Source organism: Centroberyx gerrardi, chromosome 12 (assembly GCF_048128805.1).
Source record: "Centroberyx gerrardi isolate f3 chromosome 12, fCenGer3.hap1.cur.20231027, whole genome shotgun sequence".
NCBI classification, from domain to species: domain Eukaryota; kingdom Metazoa; phylum Chordata; class Actinopteri; order Beryciformes; family Berycidae; genus Centroberyx; species Centroberyx gerrardi.
Genome location: NC_136008.1, coordinates 12440989 through 12464436, shown reverse-complemented (window position 1 = coordinate 12464436; position 23448 = coordinate 12440989). Strand labels below are relative to the sequence as shown.

Sequence of the window (23448 nt, the reverse complement as noted above, 5' to 3'; positions counted from 1 at the left end):
GAATGTTTGAATGAATGTCATACCTGTAAGCCAGTGCCTATGTTTCTCCAAAATTATGAAGTATAGGGCTGCTGTCTGTTTTGAATGTTAAAACTTGCCTTGCTTCGATCTTTAAGGTTTACATTTTGGTTGAAGACCCTTGACTGGGGGTTGTGTCTGTGTGTGTGTGTGTGTGTGTGTGTGTGTGTGTGTGGGGGGGGGGGGTAAACAAAGAGAATGGGGGGGGGGGGGGGGGGCATGGGTGCTTTAACATTGACAAAACCCTAAATTCTAAAAAAAAAAATTTGTTTCCCCATTAGCTTATCATTAAGATTAAAGCGTAATCTTATGTTAGATCTGCTGTCAAAGACTACCTTTCTCTATGAATGTGTGTGTGTGTGTGTGTGTGTGTGTTTGCATGTGCATGCTTCCACGTGTGCATGTGTTTGAGCATATGTTCGTGGGTTCATGTGCGTCAGGTCATCCAGAGACACTTTATTTTGGGAGCCTCTTAGACCAAGGTGTTACTGTCACTGCCTCCCCAGGCCGTTCTGCCCAGACAGGCAGGGGGTTGGTCACATGGAGTCTGGGGATCTTGGTGGACTGTTCATGTTGGCTAAATGGGGATTCTGCTATGCTGTGAGGTGTCTTTTAAAGATGACCTATTTTATGATTTTATTCCGTCATCATTTTGACAATTGTGGGGGTTTGCGTTTGCATATGCGCTTGCGTGCCAGGGGTTTTGTTTGCGTGTCGATGTTTTTGTGTGCACCTGTGTGTGTGTGTGCGTCTGTGCGTGTGTGCATGCATGCGTGCGAGTGTGTTGTGAGTGTAAGTGTGTGTGTGTGTGTGTGCCAGCTGTGTAAACTCAGCAATGTGCTCAGGTGTGTAGCTTTTTCCTCTCATGATTAAGAAGAGAAATTACCTCAGCTATGTTACTGTTTCTGCTGTGAATATTTAGGCATGTTGTCTAATGTTCACTGCTTCCATGAAATACTCAGAATAGAATACACTGCTTGTATTTTTAGAGCTGTCATCGTAAGTAGGCCTAGTGCATTTTTTTGATCAAGCAATCAGTCTTAGCTTATGTCATTTTCACTGACTCCAGTCCTGATTTTTGGTTATTTGGAGACCAGACAGATTTCCTCTGCTGGACATGCAAGAGAAACATCAGTGTGTGCAAAAGTCTGCTGTGACCCTTGGTAGGATTGATGTGTTGTGTATCTATATTGAAAATATTCATGCATGCCCACACAGAACCATTGCTTTTCACGTGTGTGGAAAAAGTTATTAAAGATGTCATCATTTATTCAACAAGCAGTTTGGTAGTTGATTTATGCAATGAATAGCTAATGGAGCAGCTGCTACAAAATCCAAATCTCCTGTGTGATTTATGGCTGCATTATTGGAGCAACAACTCGTTGGCTGTGCTTATTTTGTACATGAGCTAAGGTATTCTGTAGTGATGGAAATGAGTCATGCAGCTAGGTCTGATTACATCTGAAGTCATCTGACATGTGAGGGCCTGGTCCCATAACAGGCGCTGTAGCCGCTAGCTTCCAAAGCCAAGCTCCAGGCCTTCGTCCCTACAGTACATCCTACTGTAGCTAATTGGCCTCTGGCTAGCCCAGAGTCCTCCTGAGTGTTACAAACATAAAAGCATCACTATAAGGATAACTTAGCTTTGGGAAGCTCCGCATTATGGGCTTCTCTCTGATAGGCAAACTTATAATTATATTTCTCAAATCCATCTGCATTCCAAATCAGAAATGACCTCAAAATCTCTCACCCAATCATGCCAAAACTGTTGCCATTAATCAAATCCATTTAGTTAAGTTCTCACAGTTTCTTTTTTTCTCGCCCTCTTGTTCTTTCACGCTCTCTTGCTCTCATTCCCCTCTTTCTTAATTATTGGAGGAAAATAGAAATTACAGATAATTAAATGACAATTATGATCCCATACACAAGGGAGTTTGAGCTGAAGGGAATAACTCAGTAGGTTATTGTTAAGGTCATTCATTAAATACTGGAGTTAAAGACCCCGTTTACACACAACACACACACACACAGACACACACACACACACACACATTCACACACACCCACACATGGAGTTTTTTGGCTGTGGAAATAGCATAATCCCTTCCAGAGATGTAACTTCCTCTGGGGGAGGCAGTATGTTGATAGGGTGGGAAGGTCATACTACACACACACACACACACACACACACACACACAAACATACACGCACACACGCACACACGCAAAGGCACATTCACATGCTTGCTTGCACATATGCACCCATGATGTATACATAAGCCACACTGTGGTGGTGTCGTTTGACAGTTTACATAATAAAGAGCCTGAATGCAGAGATATGAGGCTAACTGTCTAACTGAGGGGAGCTGAGGGGAACATTACTGGGATTCAATAAGATTGGACTAGACCCATCCTCAGATGCATTGAAGAGGAAATCTGCACACACATAAAAACAGGCACACACAAACACACACACACACGCTCTCTCTCTCTCTCCTCTGTCTCTAAGGCAGCTCTGTTTTGGGTCTCACAATGCAAACAGGATGTAACCTATTTTGATCACGGTGCCATATTGCATCATCAAATATTAACACAGTTAGACCGCAGTGCATTATGTCTGCTAAATTATGTTTGTTAAATAATGTGTGCTACTTTATCGTTCCTCACATTTGTCGTTTTTTTTATTTATTGAGCAAAAGACACTGGGGTTACTGCTAATTTTCTCCTCCATCTCTAAGTGATGGTGTGTCATCCCTATTCATGTGTATGCGTGAGTGTGTGCGTGTGTGTTTGTGTGCCTATGTGTGTGTGTGTGTGTGTGTCTGGGAGCATCTGTGTCGCAGTGGTCACACACATATCTATTGATAGAGCATTAGCGCTGTCTGTCTATCTGTGTTTCAGAGTCAACATTGATGCTAGTGACTTGAAATATTCCCCCTCTTTTCTGTCCCTTTTCCCATCTCTGTTAGCTGTTCTCTGTTCTCTGTCCTCGCTCTCTCTCCTTCGCTCTTTCTCTCTTTCTCTCTCTCTCTCTCTCTCTCCCTCTATCTCTCGCCCGCCCCTCTCTCTTTCCCCCCTCGCTCTATGCTGATCCAGACTTTGGAATTCAATGTTGCTATGGTAACAATGTCGGGTTGGTCCTCTCTGCCTCCCCCTCTTGCTCCTCTTATTCAGAGTAGATGCAGTACAACTCGCTCTGGAGTCATTCTGTTTTTAGTCTATAATTCTGTCACTACTATAATTACTCTATCTGTTCTAGCACAGTACTGATATGTTCCTGCAAGATTAAAATGCAGCACCTGCAATATGCAGCGTTTCACAGAGATTAAACTTTTAATTAGACTGTTTGATCTCTTCAGGATGAGCCATTTTGGATACATGGTTTTGATATTTTACTTAGTTCCTCTGTGCTTACATACCATCTGCAAATTTGTGGCCTAATAACACAGATTTCTAAACTGAATATTTCTGTATAAAAATACATGTGATGCAACTGGGCAGGCTACTAATTTTCCCCGTCTTTCTTTTGCTCTGTTTCATGTGCAGAAGACCAGCGACCATGTCCTCCCGGGTGCAAGCTTTCTGCTAACAGAGGACGGAGAGGGATTCAGCCGTCCAGACCACAACCTCCACCAGCACAGCTTCCCAGTGAGAGAGAGAGAGAGAGAGAGAGAGAAAGAGATAGAGGCAAAAGAGAGTGAACGAGTGCAAGAAGGAGAGAGGGGAGAGAGTGAAAACAGTCGATGGATGCTGTCCGGATTGAGGGGACAGCACATTCTTCACTGACGAGGAAAAGAAAGATTTCAAAATTGAGTCGAAGGATAGAAACTCGCCGTCAGGTAAGTGTCAAGCAGGAGCATCACACCTTCAAATGTGCTTCAATTTGTAGAAACGGAGAGTTCTATTATAACCTCTGTCAGTGTAAAGTAGGAGGGAACTTATAGTTTACTGTAGCAACTTGAGTCCCACTGAAGCAACTTTATTGTAGCTCAAACACACGTGATGAGCTGTGATTGAGTTTGTGTGCGTGTGTGTGTGAGTGTGTGTGTGTGCACATGTTTGTATGCATGTGGGTGCATCTGTGTTAAAAGTTAGCTTAAGGCACCCCATTGCCCCCCCCTAATAAAGATATAACAGGTACAAGGTGATCTTATGTAGATCTGTTATTAAAGACTACCTTCTGTGTGTGTGTGTGCGCGCATGTGTGTGCGTGCGTGTGTGTGTGTGTATGGGGTCAGGATATGTTTGTGTATTCAACTCCAGCCCTGCTGATTCTGAGGGGGAGAACGGTGTCAGGGTCATGAATATGGAGTAGACTGAGATTGGGAGGGTGTGATCTGTTGTGTTCCACATCAATTCTGTCTTGTTAAGCGGAGTCAGCAGAGTCATCCAACTCTCCTCCAAGGACACATCATAGAACCACTTATGCACCTCCCTCATCCGCCTCCTTCTCGCTCTCTCATCTTCCTCATCGCCTCCCTCTATCCCTCCCCATCCGCACCCCTCACCTCCTCCTGCCGCTCACCGTCTCTCCCACATGTTGGCTTTCTCGCTTTCTCGCAATATTGCACTTATCTCCACTCATAAATATCCCCCTCCTTGGTCACTCTGCCTCCTTCTCTCATTCTTTCTCTTCCACTAACTTCACAATGAACGCTTGTTTCTACTTTCCTCCCCTTTGTCTCCCTTTCCTCTCTCTTCTCCCCACCCTTTTCTTCCTCTCCTCCCCCTCCGTCTCCTGCTCCTTCTCCCTCCTCCCTCTCCTATCTTTCTCTCTTCAGGCATGGTGTGTGAGAAGGGGATCCAGATCCTCCTCACCACCGTGGGGGCATTCGCTGCCTTCGGCCTGATGACGGTGGCAATAGGGACGGACTACTGGCTGTACTCCCGTGCCCTCATCTGCAACAGCACAGCCAACATCTCCCAGGACGACCCCCATAACAAGGACAAGAAGGACCCCGGGGCGCTCACCCACTCTGGCCTCTGGAGGATATGCTGCCTGGAAGGTAGGGACGCAGGCATGGGAGACATTTTGGGTCTCTGGGTGGGGATTTGGAGAGGCAAAGTCGCATTGGTTGTTGTAACTTCAGTGAAGAAGGGACTGGGAAAGTTGATGTAGGCCAATATGGTTTCCTTTCTACCTGTAGCTCCAATTTAGCTCCAGCATTTAATGTTCATCCAAATCTGGTCGGAGTAAATCATCTCGCCTGCAGGACTGGTAGCGATTTGAGGTTGAGCAAGAGGAATGAACTAGAGTGCACTGGAGCTTTACTGTGCCTGAATGACCCAAACAGTGAAGCGCTTTTTTTTTTTTTTTTTTCTGTAACCATATTTGTCATGTGTCAAGTAGGAGAGAATGGATGCTGGTTGTTTCTATTTCGCCCTGTGGAATAATTCAGATGGAGCTGCGAGGGTTTTGGGGTTAGTGTGACTTGAAGTGATGCTCGGAGTGGGGCCAGGGGAAGTCGACCACAACTGGGCCCCCTGTCTGCTGCTGCGTAGAGGGCAGATGGATTTAGTGATATACTGTCCACAGCTCATCAAAAAAGTAGAGGCAGAGATTACAGTGTTCAGACTTTGTTGTCACTGCCTCCTCCATGCCTAGTATTTGTCCATTTAACACACACCTAAATTAAGTGGGTAGCACTGGACATTGTGATGGATCCAACATAATTTATCAGCTCACATATCACGGCTGTGGAATTAAAATATTGCATCTTCTTGTATCTCAAAGCTTTTAAGAATTTTCCTTCAGTCGGCATGTGTTTTTTAAAATCAGTCTGTTGAATGGATCATAAAAATAACTTTGCTACTTTCCTATGTGAACAAGTAGAACACCAAGACTGAAGTTAAGTAGTGTTAGCTAAACAGCCTTTCACTTGACATTTGGTTACTCCATTGCTTGCTTTATAGAGCTGCATCAATGCTGTAATAACAATAATCATTATTAACACCATTGCATGCACACTCCATTCATATTTGTTCGATGGTTCCATGGTGACAAGCAAACAGTTTTGCATAATTGCAATATAATTACATGATACTCATGCATAACCCTCAGTCAAAATAATCCATTAATCATTGTCTTTGATTCAGACTGCAGTAATTTGATTCAAGTGCTGAAACAAAGGCCCATGTTCACCCTGCTGCCCCTCGACTTCTGATTCTAAGTGACAGAAGCTACAGAAACTGGCAGTAGCCATCTCTCAATCTTCAGTTTGTCACTGCGACACAAGCCGCTAATTCATTATACATTACACTGCCTGGCTGACACTCAACAGTAAGGGCTGGAATCAACTGAACAGGGAAGCAGCTTCGGCCAAGTGGGTGGTGTGAGTTAGCTATCTGTGCCTCCGGTCACATACAAACTGAGGTAGTTTTTCCTGTCGAGGTCGTGTGGTCAGGAAAACCTCCTGGCTCTCCTTATGAAGCATCCACGGCCCATCCTTGGCTTGGTCATTGTACAAAGCTAATTTGTCCTCATCTCTAAGCTTCCTGATAACAAAGCAACCAATTAGAGATAAGCCCTAGCCCTTGCAGCACTGCTGCAGTGCCCACCGCCCCCACCCCCTCCACTGCCTCACATCCCCATCTTTCAGTTTCTCTACTTGCTACCCCTCTGTTTTACTCCACCCAACACTATATTTCATCTTTCACTCCTTTCTCTCCTTCTTGCCCCTCCCTCTTTCTCTTTCTCCTCTCTCTCTTTGTGGTGCAGCAAAGCCGACAGTGTCTTGGCATGGCTTAGAGGTCAAGTATCCTTGATGTCTGTGGAGTATTCAGCCAAGATAGATGCTCAGTAGTCGTGCAGTGATGCAGTGAGGTGTAGGTGGAGTGGAAATGCAGGACATGTTAGCTCTAAAAGATTTATGCCTGCGGGTGGGTGGCACATATTGCTGTGGATAGAGCTTTCTCCTCCTCTGTCTCTTCTGCAGGTTTGCTAAAGGTGGAGTCACAGTGAATTACCTGTCACTTGGTTACTTTTGGTTATTTGTGGGTTTATTGTTCAAACATAAGCAAATTTGTGGGGTTGGCACTGAGTGAGGTGGCTAATAGGACTTAGTAGTAGTTCTATGTCCTGTGATGGGTTGCTGATAGACCTGCAGTGGATTAGGTGCAGCATGTCATAACATCTGGTAAGTCACTCAGGAAGTAAATGATCAGTCCTGCAGTGAGCTCTTGGAAGTTGGAGGAAATCTGCCTAAAATACCAATTTACAGCCATTTTTTTAGGTTTCAACAAGATGTCTTGAAGGTATATGAGCGTCATGGCGTCTTTCACCTGAAACAGTCTGAATCCAAGATGATTACAGTGGCTCCAGTGTGGCTCAGCTGATGACCCTCCCCTTTGTACCTCCATCTCTTTCTTTGCAGACCAACCTGTGGAAATATAAGAGCTGTGAGAAAGAGACCAGCTCACCCCACATCTGTCCGTCTCTCCCTCCGTCTGTGTCTCATCATTCCATCACTCCATCTTTCTCACAAATCCATCCATCAGCACCAGTGGTGTGCTGTCATCATCGTGCGTGCGTCCCTCCGTTCGTCTGTCTGTCTACAGTAGAGATGCAAGACCCCGGCGGGTAGTTATCTGTCTGCCTGTGTGCTGTGTGTCTGCATACTTATTTACATGTGTGTGTGTGTGTGTGTGTGTCTTTTCATGTGGAGACTGCATGTTACTAACTTGTGTTTCCTAGTAGTGCCATTTACCTTTGTTAGCCTTTCCACTGTTCATTATCAGTACCTCAACTGAATTTGTCATTTTTATAGCAAGGAGCAACAAATGTGCATATAAAATTAATTTAAAAAACGAAGCATATAGCCTAAGGTTTCGATTCAAAGAGAGATTTTCCAACACAGATATGGCTGTGTTCCTGTGTCAGTCAAATTGTCCCTGGGGAGGATATTTGCAGTTTTCTCTTCTTAAGGTTGCAGATACGAGTGCTTGTCTTTTGTTGTGTCTGGTCACCCCTGTTTCTTCTCTTCTCCATCTCAGGGGTGAAGAGAGGAGTGTGTTCCCAGATCAACCACTTCCCAGAGGATGCAGACTTTGACCATGATGGGGCAGAGTATGTCCTACGTAAGTCAACACCAGCATCACCAGGCTGGTATGGCTGGTGGGAGAGAGGGAAGCACGGATAAGACGAACAGAAGGAAAGCCAGACATGAAGAGAATAGAAGGGTGGAACTGCTGTCCAATACTTTTTAAGCCTGGTGTCTTTATTGCTCATTCCTCAAAAGATTGCCTGTGCGTGAATTAAACATGTGACTATGTGAATAGAAAGTCAGGGGAGATGGGCTGCCCTAGTTCACACTCAGTGCCCTGCAGTGATATCTTTCTGTTCTATGATATGGTACATGTGTGCCTGTGCATACATAAAGAAAAGCTTGTGTTCTGTTTACAATGTTGCCGAGGCATTTTGCTGGCATTTAGGTGGCATTTTCCCTCCCGTGGCCTAGTTGTCCTAGATGAGAGAGGAGTGTTAATGTGTGTGTGTGTGTGTGTGTGTGTGTGTGTGTGTGTGTGTGTGTGTGTGTGTGTGTGTGCACGCGTGTGTGTGTGTGTGTACTTGTGTGTGCGTGTGTGTGCATGTGTGTGCATGGTTGGCAGACCTCCTGAAAGTATTGAAGGCCACACGGGAAGGGTTTGATTCAATCACGCGCCTGGCACTGAGTAATTAATTTCCTCATCATCACTTTACCAATTTTTCTTTTCTTTGTGTCCGTTGTTCTGCTCTGTCATTTTCCAAACCTGGGTTAAAAAGCATTTGTAAATAAATCTTAATGTTTGTTTGCAATCTGCTGTATTGCACCAGATGTGTTGGGTTTACTGCATTAAGACGATTCAGATAAGGTCAGGTATACACACAGAAAAATAAAGGTGCTGGAGGCGAAAATGGTTCTTCGGAGTGATGCCATAGAAGAACCATTTCTGGTTCCACAAAGAACCTTTTGGGATTTTAAAAGGTTCTTAATTCTTAGTTATTGGTTATTGGTTAATGGTGGGTGATGGCATAAATGTGGAAAATAACCAAACCCCTCCATAGTATATATTGTGCAATTGCAAATGAGGCTATGCAAAGGAGTGCTGAAATGGTTCTTTAAAGAACTTTGGTCTGAAAGATTCTTTGTGGAACCAGAAATGGTTCTTCCATGGCATCACTCCGATGCATTACTCCAATGCCAATGTCAGTTCCTGTGATTGTCTACTTCATGGCACTCATAGTGTTGTCCTATGTGGTAAACCCCACCCATTTGGTACTCCAAATAGGCTAAAACAGACACCAAGAATTATTAGCTGATACTATTTGACCCACGTCTGCTCCTCTTCTCATCTGCTCCTTCTCCTTCCTAACGCTTGTAGATTAACATTGTTCTCTGTCTGTAGGGGTAGTCAGGGCTTCCAACATCTTCCCCATCCTCAGTGCCATCCTGCTGCTGATGGGAGGGATGTGCATCGCTGCTAGTCGTTTCTATAAGAGCAAGAGGAACATCATCCTGGGGGCAGGAATTCTCTTTGTGGCTGCAGGTAACTGGTGCAATCCTCTAGAACTCTGTATGCACGTCTGCGTGTGCATACGTGCATGTGTTCTTATGTGTGTGTGTGTGCGTGTGCGTGTGTGTGTGTTTATATGCATGTGTCTGCCTGCGTGCCAGTCTTCGTACATATGTGAATGGTGGTCTGGACAATATTATGTGTCTTGGTCTTTTATGCATTGTTTTGAGTGAGTCTCTAGTTGTGTTTAGCCTTAAGTCTTTCACATTTGTCTTGTCTCGTCTGTTGTCTTTGTTGAGTATGCCGTAAACATGTAAGTCTGACTTGTGTTTATTAGTAACTTAAGTGGGTCTGTTTTAGTTTATTTAGATCTGCTGTAAATACCATATTTCTGTGCTCTCTCAGGTCTGAGTAACATCATTGGCGTGATTGTGTACATCTCGGCTGCGCTGGGGGACATCTCTCCTAAGAAGGACGAGGATAAAAAGTGGCAGTACTCCTACGGTTGGTCCTTTTACTTCGGAGGCCTGTCCTTCATCATGGCCGAGATGGTGGGGGTCCTGGCTGTCAACATCTACATCGAGAAGAACAAGGAGCTGCGCTGCCGCTCGCGCACCGACATTTTCAAGAGCACCACGCACGCCATGCTCCGCCTGCCCAGCTACCGCTTCCGCCGCCGCTCCCGCTCCTCGTCCCGCTCCACCGACCCCTCCCGCTCCCGAGACCCCTCGCCCGTAGGGGGAGGCGGGGGCAAGAACTTCGGCCTGCCCCCCTCGGCGCTCCTTTCCCAGGGCCCCATCTCAGTGTCCACGCTGCCTAACCCGCACTCTCGCTCCCACACGGCCCTGGCTGGAGGCGACATCTCCCTCTACACGCTGTCCCGCGACCCCAAACTGGGCGGTTTGCCACCCATGTATGGAACGGTGGACCGGGCCACGCTCTACCAACTCCACAACTGCTTCCCCAAGGACGGGGGTGGAGGGGGAGGGGGAGTGATGATGAGCGGTACGCTACCCTCGCTCAAGTCCCACAACCCTTCCAATTCTTCCAACTCCAACGCGCCGATGCCCAACTCGGTGGGCTCCGGCCCTCCGCCCTTCTCCTCGTCCACAGTAGACAGGGAGCGAGGGATGGGGACTCTGGACAGGCTGAAGGGAGATAGAGAGAGCAACTCTAATACCCTCAATAGGAAGACAACGCCTGTGTAGAGAGAGGGGGTGAGAGAGGGAGACGAGGAGGAAGGGAGAGAGAGAGGATGGGTAGTAGCGAGAGAGGGAAGACGGAGTGGAGAGGGGAGCGCGGTTTTCTTGTGGTGCGTCAGGGTCAGAATGGATAGAAAGACAGACAGACGGTTGAAATGCTATATCTCTCCCTTCATGTTCACTGTTATAAATAGTCTACTCAATCTCACTGAGAACAAAAAGAAGATGAGTAATAACAGAGTGATAATAACAACAACAATGAACTTTCACAATAAAACTATTTTGATATTTTAATGCGCTAGAAATGATTTATTTTGTTAATGATCAAACGCAATTAACCTTGGGCTATTATGAAAATGTTCCACGTATTTTTTGTGCAATATTACTGCTAATTTAACCAGATAATCATTAATGTAAATTGTTGTTGTGATTATTCTTAGCGTTATTACAAGCTAGCTCTGTTTGCAACACAATAGTTTGGAATGAAAATTTAATTTTCATGATTTTTCACTCTGATTTTAGATCTTGACGACTTTTACTGTGAATTTCTTCCATGCAGAGCCACTGGGACTGTCAGTGAGCTATGTAACTGTGTCAAAGTGTCAAGCATGAGTGTGCACAATATGTGGGAGAATGAGAGGCTGTATATTATTATTATTATTATTATTTTAGTCTCCCTAATAAATAATTTAACATTTTATTTGATTTTTTTTTAACCGTTTATAACATGAAGTCAGATGTGAATACTGTACATTGTCTTCCAATATTGTTACCGAATGAAATGCAACAATAATGTGAGTGACTGGGACAACTGACCAACTTCATTGTTATTATGAGTCTGAGTTTTCTATGGGCCTCTGTTAGTCTTATTTCCATTCTAATCAGTGTTAACAGTAGTACTAGTAGCTGTAGTCGTGTTGAAGATGTTTGTTCTTGGGCATTAACAGAAACCTCTGTCTGGAGGAAGCAGAGAAAAGAGACATAGAATACATTTGTACAGAATCAGGTAAAGGTTGCTGCCTGAGCAGAAAAACAAAAACCTACTCATCTTTTCTATGGAGAGTCCCAAAGTGAGTTCTTCAGAACAGACATGCAACTCATCATTTTCAATGGCATTGGCAAAAAAATATACAATATGTATATGTGGGGGTAAGAGGGTTTAAAAAAACACAATAGAGAAAACTTTTGAAGCGATACATGTACATTGTAATTTACGCATACATATATTTGTAAAGTCTATAGATACTTTCTTCGGGACCACTGTTCAAACTGGGTATGCATTTTGGGCAGGGAGGGTTTGGGTGAAGTGTTTTTGTTGCTGTGTGCGGGTACAGGCTGCCCCTCTTGGACTCTTGCGGGGTTCCTCAACCCACCCTGCTCCTCCCTACTTGGCCCCGCCCCTGCCCTCATTTGGTCACATGATTAGTGTTTCCCTACTTTGTCACATGACCAATAACAGAATCGCCAGAGACGACCCCTAACCTCCCCAAAGATTCTTTTCACTGTGCTTCCCCTGTGACCGCTGACTCTTGAATTTGAACTTTGACCTATTAAGTTTATGTTGATGAGAATGTATACACAAGTAAACAACCCCCCCCCCCCCCCTCCCTCTCCTTAACTGTTCCAAGTGACTGCAGATCCGGGTTGAACCATGGACACCCCGCTACGTTATATAATGAAGAAACAAAACAACCAGACGCTTCCAGATTCTATACATTTTCATTTCTTTGATTTCATTTGAGAAAAAGAATAATGTGATAAAACTGCACACAGATAGCATTTATGTGGGCAATATGAATAGTATGTAGTTGAGAATAGATATATCTAGACAAATGATTATGGTTTATCTAAATGTGTGATAAACTCAAACACTGTATTGCACGAAGTTTATAAAAAAAACAATAACAGACATATTCACAGACTGCTGTCTTTTGTTTCTTTTTTGCCGAAAAGAGAACTGGGTCTCTTCTGAAACAAAAACTGAGCATGTACGTTCTAAGGAACATGATAGTGCTGCTGCATGTTTTCAGTATTTCTCTGGAATGTCTTGCCTATTGATATAACATTCACATGGTGCTTCATTAGTGAGCAAACACGGCTCTTAGTGATTACTGAAGGTCTCTCCCATCATTTTTGGCATGCTGTGATCTTAATAGGCTCTGATCTTCCCTGTCAGACCTGGGTCAAACAATACTTGCTAATATATGGGAGGTGCCAGATGGGTGGTATTTGCCAAATAGGATAATACAAGGAGGAAAGTATTTGAAAGTCAATGTAGTGTACTTTTCTGTCACTGTTTCTGTCCTGATGTGCCCATCTGGTACCTCATGCAGGTTTCTGCAAGAACAATATTTAAATACTGTTTGACCGAGGTCTGCTCTTGGTCCCTTGAGCCTCCCTCCTGACCTCCACAGGCAGGGAGAGAGAGGCCCCAGATGGATGGTCACTGCAGGGGCGTCTCTAGTGGGGGGGAATAATTTCAGAGTGGACCAAGCTAGAGGGGGCCCTTTAGAGACTAGAGGTGATACTGCAGATGCATTGGGGCGGGCAGAGGTGGGGGACCAGTGTCAGATCTTGTCAAGGGTCCTGAAATTCCTAGCAGTGCCCCTGGGCCCGGGGGCGTTAGTTAGCAAGTCTTAGAATGCCATTCCCTAATCATTACCATACCTACTACACTCTACTAACACACAGTGATGCAGCAACGAAAGGCATGAGGACCATGGTGAGGGGCTGCCAAGGAAAGTCATGCTGTACTCTACATGCATTGCCCTATCATTACATACCACAATATATGACGACTTTTGACCAGTAACAGCCCATTCAAATTTTGAAAATATATTAATAATAATGTAGTTGAAGCTTTCCTCCTTGGTGACGTTCCACCTACTGTGGACAATCTTCAGGTCTTCTATGAAGAGTTGGCCCTGTTCCATGGACAAACATGCAACTAGTGCTCATATACCACTTGCCACGCAGTCTCCATCAAACTATTAAACAGCTATATATACAACCAGGATAGTGTGTCATGTGGATTCAGTTTCTGCCCACTGGGAGCTAAGAGCATGTATGTTGGTGTGTGTGTGTGCGCGTGTGTGTGTGTGTGTTTGTAAGTGGCACTATGCTGAGACAACCTGCTGGGCTGGGATGAGAGTAGCTTTTGGGACTTCTCTGACCTGATCAGTAGGTTGGCTGTGGGACCAATGGGGGGAGGGGGGGTGGGGGGGTGGTCAGGGGCTGAGGGGCGCCCCTGGAGACAGCAGGGAAAGTGACGCACGGAGGTCAGGGTGGGGAAGGAGAGGAGAGGACACAGAGGTATGAGGATAGGCTGGGGGTACATAGTTGAAATTCAAGGATAAGGTTTCCCAACCTCTGCAGTGAAATACACTGCGATGAGCTATGGCCTAATTATAGAGGAAGGGGTGTGGAGGAGGGGGTTTGGGGGTGGGAGGGTTTGGGGGGGGTGGGCAGAGAGGTTAGGAGACACAGAATGTAAGGGTGAAAATGGGTGAATGTCAAGTGTAAGGGCAGACAGGGTGTCACACCAGCAACAAAACAGAGGCCATTATTTTATGTGAAATCACTTTATTGATAAGCAAAACTGGTGTCACATACATCTATATATGTAGAAATAACACAGCATATGTTTTCTAAATTAACATTTCCTGGTAGAGAGATAAGGTGAGAATCCTATGACGTAAACAAAGTGTATTTACTGTATATATACTGAAAATACACTGAATACTGGAAACAGCACTACAAAACAGTGAACAAGTAAGTAAAGTATAAACACATACATTTTATGTACAGAGTTGTGCTTATAAAATGAGTCTATACAATACACTGTGATGTACAAATTGGTATTTTAAATTCTTCTCACAGTTGATTTCATTCAAACATACATTCGTCTCATATACTGAAGCAGCATTCACCCAACAGTTTGAAAACACATTTAGATAATAAATATTCAGTAAAATAGTGAAGAATAGCTTTTTTCTATCAAGTATTAAGTGTTAAAAGTTTAATTCATAGTTCTTAATGATAGCATATTAATGATATGCATCTACCCTGTTCGTATGGCAAGGCGAGGTGTTGCAGACATGACAGTCACTTCTTACAAATAGTACAGTAGCTCCTCCATACTGATTGTTAGCCTTATTAAAAATGTAGTAGTTTTGTTGCCCAGTAGACTGATACTGTATTGTACTGTGTTGCAAGATCTGGCCTCACTTTGTTACCTCAGTAAATAATGAAAAAGTAACCTTTAGTTTCATTTACTAGCTTTCATGGTGCTTTAGGATTTCCAGAGATTTTTTTTTTTTTTTTTTAAATAGCAAATTATCTGAGGAATCAAATAATTTTTATTCACTACCCTATGACAGTAGAGAGACCAGAGTTGATGTGGTTGTACAGCTAAGTTATTGAGCATATTTTTGGCACTGGATTAAGTAAACACAATGTAGAGCTACAAGTCAGTCAGTGAACCAGGCCCTCAGTCAGTGATAATAACAACAACAATGAACTTTCACAATAAAACTATTTTGATATTTTAATGCGCTAGAAATGATTTATTTTGTTAATGATCAAACGCAATTAACCTTGGGCTATTATGAAAATGTTCCATGTATTTTTTGTGCAATATTACTGCTAATTTAACCAGATAATCATTAATGTAAATTGTTGTTGTGATTATTCAATGTAGAGCTACAAGTCAGTCAGTGAACCAGTCCCTCAGTCAGTCGGTCAGTCAGTAGTAGTCCTGTCAGTCCCTCCATCTAGTTTTCTATTGACAAACAGTAAAACAAATTTTGCTAACTCAAATCCTGGAGGGCTGGGGAGTCCCTTATGTGTTGTTAATTGCTTTTCATAGATTTGATTAAGACCTAGTATGAGCTGTCTGATCAATTAAATGCCAAGAGCAAGCTCAAAACCCTGCTGATCAATGCAGCCCTCAGGAAATGGACTTTACACTTGCTCTCACACAAAACGTCAAGGAAATGCATATTTCAGCATTCAAGTGCTAGGTGGCGCTATCCCTGTGAGGCAGGCATTTCTGCCAGGGGCTGAAAGGAAGGGAGAGGATGAGGAAGAGGATACCTCCGATAATAAGAATGGCTCCCGCAGAGCCCACACAGGCCACGGACCACGACAGCTCGTGGTGTAAAGGGATGGAGTGGTCGCTGGACAGCAAGGCCAGCACTGACTGGTGGAAGACCAGGATGGAGAGGAGGACCAGTACACCTGCAAGGATGGAAAGAGATAATGGAGGGAGAGGAAGGAGGGGTGGGGGAGATATAGGGTGTTTCAGGTCAGCGCTGTCAACCTTTCAACCTCTCATCATCTTGGAAATAATGAAACATTGTACCCAGACTTTTGGGCTAGGTTTTTAAAATTACTAACATATAACTTGCAGAAGGAGGTGCCTGCAACCTGCAAAAGCTCCAGCCTTGCTACTAGTTATTGTAGGTTATAGTATAGTAGCCTACTAACAGGACTGAAAATGACACACTATTAGTCCACTCCATTCTATTTCTATGCTGTGAAAATCTCCAGATGGGGGTGACTGAAGCGGGTAAACTAGAATAAGTATTGCCTTTGCCTAATTGAGTCCAAATCTGATCTTGTAATTTTTAGCATTATAATGGAGATCAGAGATCAAGCAAAATTGCCAGAAATCCCTTTGGAAGAAAAGAAAATGACATCAGGGGACCAATGTTCCCTCTAAGCTCTGCAAGATAGTTTGGTGACCTACATCTAATAATTCATCATATTGACCAAATAATTATATTTTGTCAGTCATCAGTCGTTGCTCCAGAAATGTAGTTGATACAAGTGTTTTTTTTTTGAAGTTTTGGTGGTAAATCATATTAGACACAGGGACTTTGCCATCCATACTTAAGGGTTTAGAGAATTGATGCCCCTCATCCCACATGTCTCACCTGATAGGATGAAGCAGAAGGAGGCTGGCTTGAGGAAGAAGGGCACTCCTTTGCTGAGGGACATGGTGATACAGATGGAGCCCATCACCATCATGGTCAGACTCAGCAGGGCCAAGATAGCTGCCGCTAGGTTCAGATCTGAGGAAGAGAGCGGAGAGGAATGAAAAGAGGAGAGGGGGAAAGTGGCTGAAAGAACATATGAATAAGCGTGGTTAAGAGTGAGTGAGTGAGTGGTGGGAGGGAGGAGGAGTCAGAGGGGAAGTGAAAGATCAGGAAAGCGATATTAAGCACCTCAGTGAGTGTCACTAGGGATAGTTGCGGCAGTGTAACTGTTTGTTAGTGTGTATCTGTATGTATGTCAATAGGATAGAGGAGTGGGAGTGAATGAGACAGATGGAAAGAGGAAGGGAAGAGGAGGAGGTGAACGTATGATATCTCACTCTTGTTAGTCGTCTTCTTGAATATGACTGCATTCTCCCCAGAGGTGAAGAATTTGAAGTAAGTGCAGTTGGATTCTGTGGGTAAAGTGAAAAGATCAGAGAAAGAGATCAGACACGTGCGCGCACACACACACACACACACACTCACTCACTCACACACACACACTCTTATGGATGGTTGCTGGTCCTCTGTGATGTGCCTCCTATGCATCCATGCGCTCTGTCCTCCCAGGCATCATTCCTATTTATATCCAAGTGTCGGGCGGTAGCTGGAATACCCAGAGACACACACTGCTCCACACACACTCCCCAGCACCGCACATATGGTGCCGCCAGAGAGAGTGAGAGACAGCAAAACACAGAGGGTGGATGGAAGAGAGGGGGAGAAGGAGAGGTAGACAGAGAGAAGGGGCAGATGGAGGGGGAGGAGAGAAAAGGAGAGGCATGCAGGCTGTAGAAGAAGAAGGAGTGAGGGGAAGAGGATATGTGGGGTGAGCGAATAATGAGGAAACTGGCAGAGGAGAAGGATGCGAGGAATGGATCGAGGGTCAGAGGATGAGATAGCGGGGGGAAAGGGGGAGTGGAGGGGGGGGCAGGGGGGTGCAGATGGAGGGGTGGTGAGAGTAGGGAAAGAGAGAGGGAGCCACAGATGGAGAAGGAGGTGAAAGGAGCAGGAGATGTCAGAGTTAGAGGGGGAGGAACAGAGAGGGGTTGGTTAATACTGCATTAGACACACACTCTCCCTCGGTCCCTGTCTCTCCCTCTTCCTCTTCCTCCTTGCCCCTTCTCTATATTTAGACAAAAACTGTGAAGTAGTCAGATTCCGCTTGGCTTCACGAGCGCATAGTGATGACTTTCACCCACTGAATGCTGTGGTCAAAGATGACCACATGCACACGCACGCACACACACACACACACACACACACACACACACTTACTCACATGCACTCTGAGACACATATGCACATAACCACACATCTCTGTCACACGCACAAACGTGATTGGGCTTGTACACACGTGCTAACACGCTTTTTATTGCAAGAGACAAACCATTTATCAATCTACTGATCTTTACACGTTCTGCTATCATGGAGAACTGGTTCTGCCTTCTCTACCCCTGCTGAGGCTATAATCATTGAGCCATCATGTTCCTCTCCAGCAGGCAGTGGAGATGGATAGCTGGTCTTGAGATGACAGGCAGGGCATCAGTGGGCCGTTCTGTGCTGGGGACAGGAGCCAGGGGCATGTAAACAGGAATGTGAAACAGAGACGCGGAGATGGCAAAACAGTTGTTTTCTTCCAAACATGACAAGCCCACAGCCATCTGTGACAGGCGGTGTGGGCCAACAGTGTTTGGACGTGCGAGAAAAAGATTGTCAGAAAGCATCCTGGCTGTTCTCAGACACCAACAGACCATCTCCGAGCCACGGATATTTATCAAATAGCTAGACACGCTCGCTCAGAGAAGCAGCTGTAGACGCAGAACATTAAGACAGGCAAGATGAATTAGCCCTTGACAACTCGATAGATATAAACACAATCTTGTGAAACATCACTCTAGGTTTTGAGTGTGAGTAGTGTATTTATATTCATATGCTGCATATATCTGCGCTATATATGAGGAGAGAGTTATTTCTGCTGTCATACAGTTTCTTCAGTCCTGGCTGTGTCTCAGCAGATTCCCTGAGATAGGCAGTGATTACAGGAGCAGTCCCTCCTAAGCCTGCCTTGCCTATCTCTATCTGAGTTCTTCCAATACCTGCCTCAATCCATCTCTGGACTAGCTTTTCAGACAGAAATAGGTCATTGTGCAGATAATCGACGCACACTGGAGAACCTAACAGCGGTCGAGTGGAATAAATGGCTCATGAGTGCATCTAGAAAGTGCTGTCACAACACTGAGCGTGGATGCTCATCAACACAATAAACCTGTGGTCTGCCCCTTTATCACCTGTCTATACTATGTGTACAGTAGTAGATGTTTTGGTACCCAGTCAAGGAAAGACCTTGAAATTAACACTGTTTCATTACACCGCCACTGTTATGCATCACAAAGATTATATATTATGCTACCTGTATCTGTGTGCAGATATTGGTTGTTATGATAGGAGAAGATTGGAAAACAGTCTCTGTGTGGTTCTTCTGTAAGCCTGTCACATTGTTTCATTCCACTGGATCAGTCTCACAGCATCGTATTTCTTTAATGACTCAATTTGCACATTATCTGTAGGATGACCTAGATACATATGTATGCAGGCAGCCTCACATACACAACTATCGTTTCTATCCCTTTGCAAGGTTACAGTGGATATACATATAAACACAGGGCAAAAAGATCTCGGATATATCTCATAAATCATAAAATATGTTGTTAAATCTGTAGATTGTGTCAGAGGGATGCTAATTTGTTTAATTCAAACCTATGGTGATGCTATTCCTTTATGGGCTCAGATTAAAGACCTACAGATGTAAACATATTCCCAGTGGGCATACATCATATTAGTTATGCCTGCTCCCTCTGTTTTCAGATCAGTGGTGATGGCAAGGAAGAATCATGGAGATGAGGTGTACACCCTTTCTCCTCAATGATGTCAACACCTTGCAACCTATCCAAAAACGTCTCTTGGCCCTTTTCCATAATAATCCATTTTCATTAATAGTGAAGCAGGTAAAGTAGCATGGAGGCAGCCCCGAGGTAGGCTTGCATGGCCAGGCAATTCAGCTGCAGAAAAGCAGACATGAACAGACAGTCAGAGAAACAAATAAAGACACATTCCCTCCAGACGCCTCACCTGCTCACCTCCTAGATCGAGACAGCTTGAAGAGCAGACAGACAGATGAGCACAAAATCACAAACGCAGACAGACACATGCCAACCAGCGGTCTCACCTCCAGGTAGTTCAGCAGGGCCACAGCTTGTTCTCTCTGGGTCTATGTCGGCCACCCATAGGGTCCGGATGCAGCCCTTCCACAGGCCATAATGGGCCGTCTGGCAGGTCTGGTTGCTGCTGAAGTTCTTTGGTTGGGCCAGCTCCACCCAAAACTCTGTCCCCACGCCGAGCACCGTCAGGGTCACGCCAACGATAGACACAAAGAAGGCCAGCTTGATCTTCCCCTCCTGGCTGTCACTCATCTTGTGCGTCCGCCTCTGACCCCGCCCACCTTTCATTCCCGCCAAGCCTCCCAACCCCCCACCTGGGCCGGCCCCCGCCACCCCGATGCGACCGTCCTCATCCTGCTGTACAAAGAAGTTGGACCACATGCTGATCTCGACTAGTCAGGCCCGTAGAAACCAGGGGAGCGGTCAGGGCACAGAGGCCAAAAATGGGAAGAACAGGTAATAGATGAAAAGATGGAAGAAAAGGTAAGAAGATGATGGGCTGAGAAAGAAGAAAATGAGAAAATGAGGAAAGGTTAAGGGTGGATGAGTGCAGCTTTGCAAGTAATAAAAACAGTGTATTGAAAAAGAGGAGAGGAATTGAGACACAGCTAACAACTATTCTGTGTGGCTGGATGGACGATAGATAGAGGGAAAGTGGACAGAATGAACAGAGGATCAAGGAAAAGGAGGGAGGTTAAGGAAATGGAACAGAAAGAGATATGGATAGAGCTATGCTGAAGCAGAGGACGGATGAAGTAAGGCAATGATAAAACAGGGAGAGATGGAGGGAGAGACCAGGAGGGCCGGCGTCTGTTTTTCGTCCAATCCTCTGAAAGAGAGAGATGAGAGAGAAAGATGAAAGAGCAGCCAGCATATGTTTCACAAGAGCAAAATCCTTTCATCACCATTATAATATTTAATTTCCAACAGCTTTATCAGCATCTATTCCCTTGTAAAAGCCATATGACATGCTCCAAGCCAACAATAGATAAGCCATATGGCGTTTTCCCTGAAAGGCAGATTGCGGCTCAGATGAAGAAACAATAGGGCTGGACGATGTCCTGCTTCGAGGTATTCGAGTCGGTTGGAGCTGGGGTCAAGGTGAATGACAACACCAGTGCCAGAATGGACCACCCATTTTCTATTTTCCCAGAGGAGCTGACTACAGAGCTCTTCCCCAAGCAGGTATCTCTGGCTTAGACACAGATCCCCTTTGATCTGAGGGGATAATGGATTGCCACAAATACCTCCCCTCCTGCATTACATGTACCGGCAAACGCTGGGAATCTTTTGCCACGCCTGTCTTTTTGAGTGCGCATGTGTGTGTATGTGTGCCCATGTGTGTTTCTGAGTGTGTGTGTGTGTGTGTGTGTGTGTGTGTGTGTGTGTGTTATTGGCATATGTACTGTAGGTGGGTCCTGGCTCATAGAGTTGTTTCTGTTATTCCAAACAGAGAGTGAGGGGTCTTTGAAGCAGCTTAAACAGTGTGAGTGACGGGGCACAACGGTGAGAGGCCGCCCTGTGCGGTCTGTATGAGAGGTGATAATTCAAGCCTGAACCCTCTGACAGAGTGGGGGCCGCAGTAATTAACTCTGCCGCGCAGCCCAACAGGTCACATAGCGGAGGCAACAAGCCTGGCCAGGAAGCAGGCAGCACCAGGACAGCAGGTCACACACAGTTGGTGGCTCACTTAATTCTGAGCTTGGTGCTAACAGCTTCAGATGCTGGGACTTTAGGTTTTGCATAGACAATGCACCACATGGACCAGTCTTTTATGTGTGTCTGTGAGTTTTACATAAAATCGAAGTAATGTCATCAACAAGGTCAATAGTAAACATCTGTAAACTTTCAGAAATAAACCTGGTGACAGACAGCAGGCATACTGAAAGAATATAATCTCCTAACATGAAGAGAATCACAGACATGGCAAACCAAAAGAAAACAGCACAGACAGCAAGTGCAAATACCTAATGGACCTTAGCTATAGAATTGCACCCATGCATCAGAATACTGCTCCAACACTGAATGTAATAAAGACCAGCAAGACTGCAGCTGCTGACAGCCAAATTAGTGGTCATAGAATTACAAACCTCGATCACATTACATCCATATAAACTACAGGATCATCAGATGGGCCAGAGCATGCCAGGCTACTCAACAGGACGCATAACAGACAAATGATTTCTTATTTAATAAAGGAGTATCTGAAACATGCAAACATGTATATTTTTTGTGCAAATAATCCAATGCTGGTTGATAATGGAACAACAACCATGGTACACAGACTTTAGCAGTGGATAAGGTTGTACACATTCACTGCTGGCACATTTTATGAGGCAAACATCTGCGGTTGTGAAAATGAGGAATTTTCTCTTTCATTTCACCAACAACAGCCACCGCCACCTGTGTGACATGTGGGCATAAGAAAGCAAGAAGTAGCGAATGCACTTGAGCGAAAAGAAGAAGAAGTCTGACCTGTTTGGTGTATGTTGTTCAGTTCGGAGGGAGAGACGCTTGAAACTTAATAGAGGGGGAGAGTGGTGGTGGGCGAGTTGGTGAGGGAGTGAGAGAGAGAGGGAAAGGGGTGGGAGGGAGGTACGTAAGAGTTATGGAAAGAGAGTGTAAGAGGAGAGGGGGTTGCTGCCTGATGGGATAGCACTGTTGATGATTAAATGTGTGTGTGCATTGCCGTTTGCCCCTCAGACTGCGCCTGCAGCTTGTGCTCAACCTCAACAGCAGCCTATGGACACTGTGCAGTGCATGTTTAAATCAGTGGCCAAAGGTGCTGCAGGGTGGTCCACTTGCATGACGACAGCCCCTGCCAGCATGATTAAAAACATGTCTGGATCTGTGTCAGCCTTGCTGTGTATGTGTGTGTGTGTGTGTGTGTGTGTGTGTGTGTGTGTGTGTGTGTGTGCGTGTGTGTGTGTGTGTGTGTGTGTGTGTGTGTGTGTGTTTGGGTCTATTTTAGACATCCACCTGTTAATGACATTAAGTAAGGGTGAAGGAGGAGCCTGTGTTTATGTGTGAGAGGGGCCAGGACAGCGTTTTACAGCAACACATAATACACTGTTGATGGTAAAGTGAGAATTTGACACAGAGACAGAGAGAGAAAAAAAAAGAAAGAGGCTGGAGAAAGCAGAAAGACTGATAAAAGTGTGTAAGGGGACACAGTGTGCAGACTTTAGAGGTAGACAGTTCTGGGCTACGCTGGCTGAAAGTGAAGCTGTTTGTTTTGAGAGAAAATGAGAGTGTGCAACCCTAGAACAAGGTCCAGGGAGATTTCAGGGAGAACCACAAGTCGCTGTTCCACAGCTAGGCAGCAGAGACTCAGCCTGGTCTCGTGGAAAGCTTTCCTCATGGCCCAGCCCTGCTTGGCTGTTCCACAGTTTAGGTTACATACGTGGCACAGTGAGAGAGAGGCCAACCTCAGCGGCCAGCCACACTCAAGGAGGGCAGGGAGGGAGAGGGGCAGGGA

The 23448-nt window shown here is 45.1% G+C and overlaps 2 protein-coding genes across 2 annotated transcripts; one reads left to right on the top strand and one right to left on the bottom strand.

Annotated features, from left to right (window-relative positions):
• Window positions 1–3831: 3831 nt before the first annotated feature.
• Window positions 3832–10717, top strand: cacng8b (calcium channel, voltage-dependent, gamma subunit 8b). Its single transcript, XM_071905022.2, has 5 exons — window positions 3832–3856; window positions 4799–5023; window positions 8010–8093; window positions 9402–9542; window positions 9915–10717. Exons 2-5 carry the CDS (start codon window positions 4801–4803, stop codon window positions 10715–10717), a joined length of 1251 nt encoding a protein of 416 aa, XP_071761123.1. The 5' UTR covers window positions 3832–3856; window positions 4799–4800.
• A 4701-nt stretch (window positions 10718–15418) lies between these two features.
• cacng6b (calcium channel, voltage-dependent, gamma subunit 6b) lies at window positions 15419–20351 on the bottom strand. The gene is made up of 4 exons (XM_071905052.2): window positions 19979–20351; window positions 17088–17162; window positions 16648–16785; window positions 15419–15949 (listed from the first exon to the last, which is right to left on the bottom strand). Exons 1-4 carry the CDS (start codon window positions 20349–20351, stop codon window positions 15729–15731), a joined length of 807 nt encoding a protein of 268 aa, XP_071761153.1. The 3' UTR covers window positions 15419–15728.
• Between the last annotated feature and the right edge of the window lie 3097 nt (window positions 20352–23448).

Coding starts and splice junctions, on each gene's coding strand:
- cacng6b (XM_071905052.2), bottom strand. CDS start 20,351: ATGTGGTCCAACTTCTTTGTACAGCAGGATGAGGACGGTCGCATCGGG. Junction 17,163..19,978: donor CCCTGCTGAACTACCTGGAG/GTGAGACCGCTG, acceptor CTTTACCCACAG/AATCCAACTGCACTTACTTC. Junction 16,786..17,087: donor CAAGAAGACGACTAACAAGA/GTGAGATATCAT, acceptor TCTCTTCCTCAG/ATCTGAACCTAGCGGCAGCT.
- cacng8b (XM_071905022.2), top strand. CDS start 4,801: ATGGTGTGTGAGAAGGGGATCCAGATCCTCCTCACCACCGTGGGGGCA. Junction 5,024..8,009: donor GAGGATATGCTGCCTGGAAG/GTAGGGACGCAG, acceptor TCTCCATCTCAG/GGGTGAAGAGAGGAGTGTGT. Junction 8,094..9,401: donor TGGGGCAGAGTATGTCCTAC/GTAAGTCAACAC, acceptor CTCTGTCTGTAG/GGGTAGTCAGGGCTTCCAAC.